We start from the raw sequence: 11,020 nt of genomic DNA, 5'->3' as shown, positions 1-11,020 counted from the left end.
TTTGGAGGCCACTCCCTCCAGTCTCACTGGATGTATGCATCTTCAATGCACAACAAAAAAAGTACGATCAGGTTGAGTGTTGTCGCCTTTGTAGCCATAGAAATGTTCAACTTTTTTTAAATTACTTTGATCATCAAAGTAGTTTTTTTATATACCAATACTATTCTTGTTCAGATTAATATCTGATAACTTCCGTACTGTATAGAATGAACTGATGTTGTGTAAAAGCAAAGAATCAAACCTCTGTTCTCAGCAGGCCTGTCAATGACTAAACGCTTGTTCCTACTGGTTCAGGTGTTTCAGGACTGTTCAATGGATATTTGGATTAGGAAGCGCCATAATGTATTGTATATTATTGCATGTGTCTGGAACATCAGATACTTGACTGATATATTATGCACACTTTAATCAAGCGATGTTGCTACGGAGGTCCTATTTCCAACGAAGGAAATAAATGTGGTCGAGAATTATTTCAATATGCAAAAAAAAACATGCAGGCAAAAAGATGTATTGGCAAACCTGTAGGTTTTTAATTTTTTTWAATTATTATTTGTAAAAAATAAAGCAARAAGAATGGCTCGTGAGCGAGCAAGCGCACTTTAAAAGTTGGGAACCTGTCAATCCAAAGACATCACATTTGACAGATGGTGGGGAAGCAGGTGTTTGTTCTTTAGTATTTGATGGTGCTAAGACCTTTTTGTTTTTCTCAGGGGTGGGGGCAACCTGCCACAGTTTCAGGTTCCCTGCTTTTCTTTCGCCATTTATCGTCTTTGTCCATCGGAGCGATCATGTTCTCTACTTTTCATTGAGCATCACTTCGTAACTTTGCAATATGTCAGTCTCTGATTTGTTTGAGCTTATCTAGTGACATGGGATGATTGGTTGAAAAACATGAGAAAGAAAAAAACATTAAATGTAAACACTTTCTCTATTGACGAGACATGAAATGCGTTGAAGTGACGTCTTATGTCCTAATGATTGGGTAGTTGTAGTCAGGTGTTGGGCTCAACTACATGCCATAAAGCAGTACTGTCAGTTACTGTACTTCCCCACCAGGAGACAGCACACGTCTTCAAACGGATACAATGCAAGAATCTCAATGAGTGCAGTATGTGTGGTTTTGCACTATTGAAGTGGTGTAAATTGTTGTATCAATTGTRATGTCATTAATTCTATGGTCATATGTATTTATTTGCATTCTGTGTAATTCAAAGTATTTGTCTCTGTGAGATTTTGTTTTGGTATTGTTAAACAAATAAATCAAATGTTGCACAGAGTACTTTTTTTTTTAATAAGAAATTGCATGCATTTCATATTCATAGAAGCAACCTTTTCTGTCCTGGAAATGTAGCATAAAGTATTTGAAGGYGCCTGTGTTCCCTTTCTGTTCATAAAGTCGCTCCACTAAAAATATCGCCTTTAAAACATTACTAAAGCACCACTGAGGTGAGAAGTACTTGTGGCAGCAAATTCTTTTGATTCGTCATCTATATAATGTTTGATATAAACTCAGTGAAAAAAGAGATGTCCTCTCAACTGTCAACTRTGTTCATTTTCAGCAAACTTAACGTGTAAATATTTGTATGAACGTAAGATTCAACAACTGGGACAAACTGAACAAGTTCCACAGACATGTGACTAACAGAAACAGAATAATGTGTCCCTGAACAAAGAGCGGGGCAAAATAAAAGTAACTGTCAGTATCTGGTGTGGCCACCAGCTGCATTAAGTACTGCAGTGCATCTCCTCATGGACTGCACTAGATTTGCCAGTTCTTGCTGTGATATGTTACCCCACTCTTCCACCAAGGCACCTGCAAGTTCCCGGACATTTCTGGGGGGAATGGCTCTAGCCCTCACCCTCCGATCCAGCAGGTCCCAGACGTGCTCAATGGGATTGAGATCCGGGCTCTTCGCTGGCCATGGCAAAACACTTGCAGGAAATCACGCACAGAACGAGCAGTGTGGCATTGTCATGCTGGAGGGTCATGTCAGGATGAGCCTGCAGGAAGGGTACCACATGAGGGAGRGGGATGTCTTCCCAGTAACACACAGCGTTGAGATTGCCCGCAATGACAACAAGCTCAGTCCGRTGATACTGTGACACACCGCCCCAGACCATAACGGACCCTAAACCTCCAAATCGATCACACTCCAGAGTACAGGCCTCGGTGTAACGCTCATTCCTTCAACGATAAACGYGAATCCGACCATCACCCCTGGTGAGACAAAACCGTGACTCGTCAGTGAAGAGCGCTTTTTGCCAGTCCTGTCTGGTCCAGCGACGGGTTTGTGCCCATAGGCAACGTTGTTGCCAGTGATGTCTGGTGAGGACCTGCCTTACAACAGGCCTACAAGCCMTCTTACAACAGGCCTACAGCTTCTCTCAGCTTATTGCGTACAGTCTGAGCACTGATGGAGGGATTGTGCGTTCCTGGTGTAACTCGGGCAGTTGTTGTTGCCATCCTGTACCTGTCCCACAGGTGTGATGTTCAGATGTACCGATCCTGTGCAGGTGTTACACGTGGTCTGCCACTGCAAGGACAATCAGCTATCCGCCCTGTCTCTTTGTAGCGCTGGCTTAGGCTTCTCACAGTACGGACAATGCAATTTATTGCCCTGGCCACATCTGCAGTCCTCATGCCTCCTTGTAACATGCCTAAGGCACGTTCACGCAGATGAGCAGGGACCCTGAGCATCTTTATTTTGGTGTTTTTCAGAGTCAGTAGAAAGGCCTCTTTAGTGTCCTAACTTTTCATAACTGTGACCTTAATTGCCTACCGTCTGTAAGCTGTTAAGTGTCTTAACGACCGTTCCACTGGTGCATGTTCATTAATTGTTTATGGTTCATTGAACAAGCATGGGAAACAGTGTTTAAACCCTTTACAATGAAGATCTGTGAAGTTATTTGTATTTTTAAGAATTATCTTTGAAAGACAGGGTCTTGAAAAAGGGACTTTTCTTTTTTTTCCTGAGTTTACATCGCTTGAAACCATGCCCCAGGCTTATGGATGTCACTCTGTGACCTGGAAGGTGGCTTCATTGTCCATTTACCCGGAAAACAGATCAAAAGATATGTGTAAGCAATGAAGTAAAGAGACCAGGCCGCAGTCAAATATTCCTATTTATTCTGTTCAGTAGATTTTGCCAAAGGACAAGGGTAGTTTCCCTTGTTGTGGTCACATTGCTATCAATGGTAATSGTAAAGCCTAGAGGTTGATCGTTTATTTTTTTGTGCAAGTAAAAGATGTGCTCCATTTAGCTTTCTTGAACGTTAGGAGGTGGTTCTGAAATGTTCTTCTGGTAGGCACAGAGTTGGAACACACCTGAAAGATCAAGCAACAATGAAATGGATGAGTCACAACATTGAAAATATTCCAAGAGCCTGTGCTGTGAGGGACTTCTTTTAAAGTCTGAATTTGGACAGCCTGAAAAGCTAGTTGCAACCCAGCTAACCCATGGGACCTAGACACAATATCTACAGCACTGTCCGTTGGCGGCAGAAGTTGGATCCATCCTAACCACAGAAGATACAGTATGTACATTGAAGGATGGTGAGTGTTGCTAATCAATGGATTGCAGCTGATCCTTACCCCACTACAACAGTAACACCAGATTGTACAGTACCAGTCAAGCATTTGGACACCTACTCATTCAAAAACTTTTTTTTTAAACAAACAATTTTTCTACATTGAAGAATAATAGAAGACATCAAAACTATGAAATGATGCCCATGGAATCATGTAGTAACCAAAAAAGTGTTAAACAATTCTTCAAAGTAGCCACCCTTTGCCTTGTTGACAGCTTTACACACTTGGCATTCTCTCAACCAGCTTGTATATTGTAATGTAGCTGATGTACAAAGCATCTTAAACACAAAGGGATAGTTTGAGATTAAAGTCCGATGAACTCATGGATACCATTTTTCTGGCTGCGTGCAGTTTGAAGGTAGTTTCTGGAGCCACTGWWAACTAGCATTGGCGCAATGACTGGAAGTCTATAGGAGCAGCTACCGGAAGCTACCTTCAACATCCTTCAAACTGCATGTACTCTGTATAAGTAGAAAAAAGTGCTTAACCCCCTAGAGTCTGTCTGCGGTTCTGAGAAATCCAATTTGCATAATAACAAAGATATCCCCATCAAAATCCAGCAGTTTAAGCTAGAGGTTGTTTTTTTTGCATGGGCTGTGTCTCAATCCACTACATCCGCCGATGTCGCCCTCCACATCTGCGGTGAAATGTGGCAGAGCTAGAGCTGTGTTTGTCAGACCATAAGACATTCCGAAAATCGATCTTCTCACAAACGTCTGAACGGTTTGGCCCACAAACTATTACGACCCCTATATGGAAAGATGAGACTTTCACGAACACGGGACTCTTCTAAGTCAGTACATCCGATCTGCAACATCTGTCTGTAGCGTCTGAACCATTTGGGCTACACACTAACACGTACTTATCGGTTGTTTTGCTCTAGKAAGAGGTAGACCGGTACCAGATTTTTTTTTATGAATGGAAGTATATATGAAGGTAGTTTTGTGCCAAAAATAAAAGGTTAAATGCATGTAAATTGAAAAAAAGTTTCCTGATCTTTCAGATCTAGAACAAACTTCCTTTAAAATGTTTTTGGGGACTATCTGTTTATGCATGTACAAAGCTGTTATTCAATGCATTTCTCAGTAGTGTAAAGTTTACTTAAGTTGTTGTTTTGGGGGTATTTGTACATTACTTTACCATTTATATTTTTTGACAACTTTTACTCCCTGACACCCAAAAGTACTTGTTACATTTCGAATGCTTAGCAGGACATAAATGGTCCAATTCACRCACTTATCAAGAGAATGTCCCTGGTCATCCCTACTGCCTCTGATCTTGCAGACTCACTAAACACATGATTTGTTCRTAAATTATGTCTGAGTGTTGGAGTGTGCCCCTGGCTATCCATAAAAAGTTWACAAGAAAATTGTGCAGTTTGGTTAATATAAAGAATGGGAGGATTTATACTTTTTTTTTTTTTTGCAATTACATTTACTTTTGATACTTAAGTATATTTAAAACAAATTACTTTTACTCAAGTAGTATTTTACTGGGTGATTTTTACATTTACTTGAGTCATTTTCTGTTAAGGTCTCTTTACTTTTACTCAAGTATGACAATTGGGTACTTTTTCCACCACTGGCGTTTCTATGGGCAAAAAAAATAAATAAACTATTTGATAACTTAAGGGGTCCTAAAACTCAAAATCAAATAGCKAAATGATTCTTGKTATGACCAACTTAAAACAATTCCATGTTAGCCCCCCACCCCGCTTAGACTCTAGAGGGTTTTAATTGACAAAATCTCAAACTATCCCTTTAAAGACCAAAGGGTTTATTAGAGGAGTTTACCAGCAACGAAGGTTAAGATGATGGCCACCCAACCTAAGATGTAGGACCAGGAGAAGCGCCAATTGAGGAAGCGCTTGCCAAAAAAGTTGACAGTCACGCCAGTGTAGATGGCCAGAGCTAACAGAGCAAGAAAACCTGAGGGATGAAAGAAAATGTGGTGGGGCAAAAGAGAGAAACATGTAGATGTGGCCAAGACAGATGTTTTTTTAAATAATGGTGATGTTTGTTCAAGTCTATACAATTCTACAAAATGTAATTCCTGATTATTATTATTTATTTTTTCCTGACTGGTCCACTATCCCATACTTTCTACTTCGATTGTCTAAACTGGTGTCTTCTCCTTGAAGGAACTGGACAGGTCAAGGCAAACCCCCTGTTGCCCTTCCATGCTTTCTCCTTTCCTGTCTTTTCACATAAGGRCCGGTATCCATAAAGCATCTGAGTAGGTGCTGATCTAGGATCAGGTCCCCCATGTCCATGTAATGTTATTCATTGTGAACTAAAATCCAAAACAGATCCTAWATCAGCACTCCTACTCTGCAACTCTTTATGAATACGGCCCCTGGTGTTTACCTGAGAGGAGCAGAGCGATGCCCCCCATCCGGACCCTCCTGCTCTTGGTGCCATTGGCGAAGGCACTCAGGCCCAGCACCACGCCAGCGAAGCAGCTCAGCACGGCCAGCAGCATGAAGGCCCTCGTCGCATCCCAGAAGGCTGTGCAGAGAGGACAACGTCATATACAGTGCATTCGGAAAGTATTCAGACCCCTTGACATTCCACATTTTGTTACATTACAGCCTTATTCTAAAATAGATTAAATTAATTATTTTCCTCATCCATCTACACACCCCATAATGACAAAGCAAAAACAGGTTTATATTTTTAAGCAAAAACTAAAATATATATATATCTTATTTACATAAGTATTCAGACCCTTTGCTATGAGACTTGAAATTGAGTTCCGGTGCATCCTGTTTCCATTGATCATCCTTGAGACGTTTCCACAACTTGGAGTCCACCTGTGGTAAATTCATTTGATTGTACATGATTTGGAAAGGCACACACCTGTTTATATAAGGTCCTACAGTTGACAGTGCATGTCAGAGCAAAAACCAAGCCATGAGGTCGAAGGAATTGTCTGTTGAGCTCCGAGACAGGATTGTCAACGCACAGATCTAGGCTAGGGTACAAAAACATTTCTCGCAGCATCGAAGGTCCCCAAGAACATAGTGGTCCCCATTCTTAAATGGAAGAAGTTTGGAACCACCAAGACTCTTCCGAAAGCTGGCCGCCCGGCCAAACTGAGCAATCGGGGGAGAAGGACTTGGTCAGGGAGGTGAGCAAGAACCCGATGGTCACTGACAAAGCTCAAGAGTTCCTCTGTGGAGATGGAAGAACCTTCCAGAAGGACAACCATCTCTGTAGCACTCCACCAATCAGGCCTTTATAGTAGAATGGCCAGACAGAAGCCACTCCTCAGTAAAAGGCACATGACAGCCCGCTTGGAGTTTKCCAAAAGGCACCTAAAGGACTCTCAGACCATGAGAAACAAGATTCTCTGGTSTGATGAAACCRTCTGGAGGAAACCTGGCACCATCCCTACGGTGAAGCATGGTGGTGGCAGCATCATGCTGTGGGRATGTTTTTCAGTGGCAGGGACTGGGAGACTAGTCAAGATCGAGGGAAATATAAACGGAGCAAAGTACAGAGAGATMCTTGATGAAAACCTGCTCCAGAGCACTAAGGACCTCAGACTGGGGCGAAGGTTCACCTTCCAACMGGACAACAACCCCTAAGCACRCAGCCAAGACAATRMAGGAGTGGCTTTGGGACAAGTCTCAATGTCCTTGAGTGGCCCAGCCASAGCCCGGACTTGAACCCGATCGAAMATCTCTGGAGAAACCTGAAAATAGCTGTGCAGCGACGCTCCCCATCCAACCTGACAGAGCTTGACAGGACCTGCAGAGAAGAATGGGAGAAACTCCTCAAATACAGGTGGGCCAAGGTTGTAGCGTCATACCCAAGAAGACTCGAGGCTGTAATCGCTGCTAAAGGTGCTTCAACAAAGTACTGAGTAAAGGGTATGATTACTGTAAATGTGAGTTCACTTTTTTTAATACATTCGCAAAAAATATATTAAAAACAATTTTTGCTTTGTCATTATCGGGTATTGTGTATAGATTGGGAGGGGAAACTATTTAATCAATTTTTAGAATAAGGCTATAACGTAACAAAATGTGGAAAAAGCCAAGGGGTCCGAACACTTTACTATATTAACATTGGTAAGAAATCTCCTTTGTAGCTATCAAAAGTGTTTTATTTATAGGTTGGTATGTAKGCCTACATGTGTATTGTAGTTATGTGTGATTCATAAAATCCAAATAGCAGTTTTGTGTATCTATAATTTGACTCACCTTACAGTATCTCTATAGGCTATTCATAATCGTTATCGTTCAGGGTCAGTTTTAGTGGTTAGGCCAAAAACAGAGCCATATATTCTAAATGTATGGCTCTTGATCACAAGAGTTGAGGTTAAAGGGGTAGTTCACCAAAAATACAAAATTACTTATAGGTTCCTTACCTTGAAAGTAGTTTATGGGCCAAGAAAAATMATGTATATTTAAGCAATAAGGCCTGAGGAGGTGTGGTATATGGCCAATATACCACRGCGAAGGACTGTTCATATGCACGAAGCAACGCGGAGTGCCTGAACACGGCACTTAGCMGTGGTATATTGGCAATATACCACAAATTCCCAAAGTGTCTTATTGCCATTATAAACTGGTTTCCAACATAATTAGAGCAGTAAAAATAAATGTTTTGTCATACCCGTGGTATACGGTCTCATATTCCACGGCTGTCAACCAATCAGCATTCAGGGCTCAAAACCACCCAGCTTATAAATAACCTTAGCCACTATCTGCCGTAGCCACATTAGCATTGACAACAAAAAAAGCACTGAGAATCAATGGACCCCRGGTAGCATGCTCTTATTTGCATGCCAAAATCCCCTCAAAGTAAGAACAATTCATAGAGTGGATCCTAAATGATTAGTTAAAGGTAGATTGTACTACTCACCCACAGTGATGGTGTGGGCATGGCACTTGTGATTGATGCAAAACCTCCAGAGGCCCTGGTTGGCCGAGGCGCCTGAGTAGCGGTACTGCATCCAGAAGTCGGTCGCCGTGGAGACTATGAGGAGCACGAGGGCRGCCACACCACAGAGTGTGCCCCCTCCTGCTAAAGTGTACAGCATCAAGGAGAAGCCTGGGATAGCACAGTCCTCCGAAATGCACCGCAACTGTTTGAGGTTAAAAAATATATATATTTGAAAGAGTGATCACTATGTATCACTCTAACCATATACAAGCTTGAACAAAATCATATCGAAGTGGAGGATAACATTTGTTACTTTTAAAAAGTGTACCATGTGTTGAGTTTTTACCACCTGTTTGTWTAACAGATCAGAAGGAAGGAACCATGCTTCGAACTTATGGCATACATTGGATAGAAGACTGGGTGAGGAAGTAACCAAAAACAAGAAAATGCTGGGAGGGGGGGCACGGGTGGACATGTGTTGGGGTGAACATTACAACGGTGGCATTGCAAACAGCCTTGAGCTCAATGTTAKGAAATGCATCTTTCCTTGGGTCTTATCTGACATACTTTCATAGGCGAAAGCAGTTTAGACTAATCTGTGATTAGGCTTGAAGGAAGAACTGAAGGAAGGATGCGTTTTTTGAAGTTCAAGCAGGGCCTTCATTTGGAAGTCAACCCTAACACCTTTTAGGCTTTAGAGCGGATACGTCAAGTTTTAATGGCATGTGGTTGTGACACCTACCCAAATATAAGCACGCCAACAACAACTGCACTTCTAGTCACCATGCAAAGCGTCTTTGCAAAAAAAGATTGCTCAAGTTGAAACTCCCATTTCTAATCCATTAAAATGTCATTTAAAAATTTTGAACACATATTTCCACCTATCTGATCAAGAGCCACCAWGAACAAAAGCAAAAACCTGCACATTTTGCCAAACCAAACAAAGCACTTAACCAAAAGGACTGCATGTCAATGAGAGTGCTGTCCAGGCTGATTTCAAACCATTGTTTCCAACTAATTCCCCCAGCGCATCACAACTAATCTCCTAATACTAAGCAATAGATCTGTGTCAGCATGTTGCTCTGTGACCAGCGTGATGGGGTACCAMTACCCTTTCCAAACTACTGAGCCGAACCAAACAATCCACCATTTGCTGCTGGAACCCTGCTGGAAGGGCAATGTAAAAAGATATGGTGCGAAGAAATATCCAAGCCGTTCGGGGCAGCACGATGGTTGAAAAAAAGGGTACAATAATATTCCATAGTTGCCATTTCAATTCCCGCAGCAKCCTCAATTCATCCGAAGACCAAAARCTAAATCAAATGTTAACTGGCCCAWTTATACTCTAAATTATATTTGTTCTTTTGATTTAAATAACTTAAATAACAGGAATGGGCCCCAAACCAAAGATATAAAGTGAGTTGTCTCCAAAGAGCAGTTCCCTCATATTCTTGTTGCTATAATGTGTTTTTGTATATCCATTTATATCCATGTAAAAAAAATAGGAATGTTTGCAGATACCTCTGTTGGTTGCTGTCTCTGTGCTGGGTGGTTTGCTGTCTGCGTGAGTCTATCCTTTTTAAACCCTCTACCCATGGCCCTCATTGTCTGCCTGTACAATAGAGGGAATGATCGAGTGCAACGTGAATGATGGTAATCCCTCTCTCTCWCGTTCACTCCCTCTCCATCCCTCTATCGCACACCATTACCCCGCTGCCTCCACTCTCTCCCTCTAACCTGTACACTTGCTTGCTCTCTCCATCCGACAGTCTCCATCTGTATTTCTTACACCTTCACTCATGGCCTCTTCTTCCTTACCTCTTCTGCCTTCCTCTTAGAAAAAGTGGCTGATTAGCCCTGGCAGGCAGCACTTGACATCGTGGGACTCTTTTGTGGATAGAGGGCCACAACCCCCCCCGGATTCGGCCATGCCTGGGCTGGGTTCACCATGTTCATTACCGCCATGGTGGGTAGTGGGTACCATCCAGKGTCAGCGTGTCATGCTGTACAGTACATGGTCACTCACTGGTCCAGGGTTCAGCCCTATAGTAACACTGATTGATAGTTTCATATGGAATACTTTAATNCAGCGTGTCATGCTGTACAGTACATGGTCACTCACTGGTCCAGGGTTCAGCCCTATAGTAACACTGATTGATAGTTTCATATGGAATACTTTAATATGGAGTGTTATAACAGGGCTGGATTGAACACTTGAACACCTAGAAGCTCCTAACCCTGCACTAGTCAATGGTAACCCTCTGGTCACTGTTGCCTAGTGTAGGTCTTGGAGGGCTCAACTGCCCCAACAGACAATGCAGAGATGATCCCAGTTAGAATTTGAATTGGGTTTATGCCTACCATGGTCCATGACCTGCAGTAATGCTAGGATGCAGAGCAGTTCAGAGTATTGCAGATCTAAATGTAATGCATAAAATGGACTATATCATGTGAAGTAGAGAGTTGCGTACACCTTGTATTTCTATCTGCAGTGTTCTGAACAACAGGCCAAACTGAGTAAGGCCGGGATTAAATCCGC

The 11,020-nt window shown here is 42.1% G+C and overlaps 1 protein-coding gene across 2 annotated transcripts; it reads right to left on the bottom strand.

Annotated features, from left to right (window-relative positions):
- Positions 1-3,105: 3,105 nt before the first annotated feature.
- LOC111975334 (lens intrinsic membrane protein 2.2) lies at positions 3,106-10,112 on the bottom strand. Of its 2 annotated transcripts, none has more exons than XM_024003555.2 (5): positions 10,003-10,112; positions 8,461-8,683; positions 5,956-6,096; positions 5,383-5,517; positions 3,106-3,325 (listed from the first exon to the last, which is right to left on the bottom strand). In XM_024003555.2, exons 1-5 carry the CDS (start codon positions 10,084-10,086, stop codon positions 3,258-3,260), a joined length of 651 nt encoding a protein of 216 aa, XP_023859323.1. In that variant the 5' UTR covers positions 10,087-10,112; the 3' UTR covers positions 3,106-3,257. The 2 variants fall into 2 exon arrangements, with proteins under 2 accessions (XP_023859323.1, XP_023859324.1); XM_024003556.3 differs by lacking the exon at positions 10,003-10,112 and adding an exon at positions 9,224-9,248.
- Positions 10,113-11,020: the final 908 nt, after the last annotated feature.

This window comes from Salvelinus sp. IW2-2015, linkage group LG16, assembly GCF_002910315.2.
Source record: "Salvelinus sp. IW2-2015 linkage group LG16, ASM291031v2, whole genome shotgun sequence".
Taxonomy (NCBI): Eukaryota; Metazoa; Chordata; class Actinopteri; order Salmoniformes; family Salmonidae; genus Salvelinus; species Salvelinus sp. IW2-2015.
Note: the sequence above shows the minus strand (reverse complement) of the source record. Positions and strands in the feature narration are given on the sequence as shown.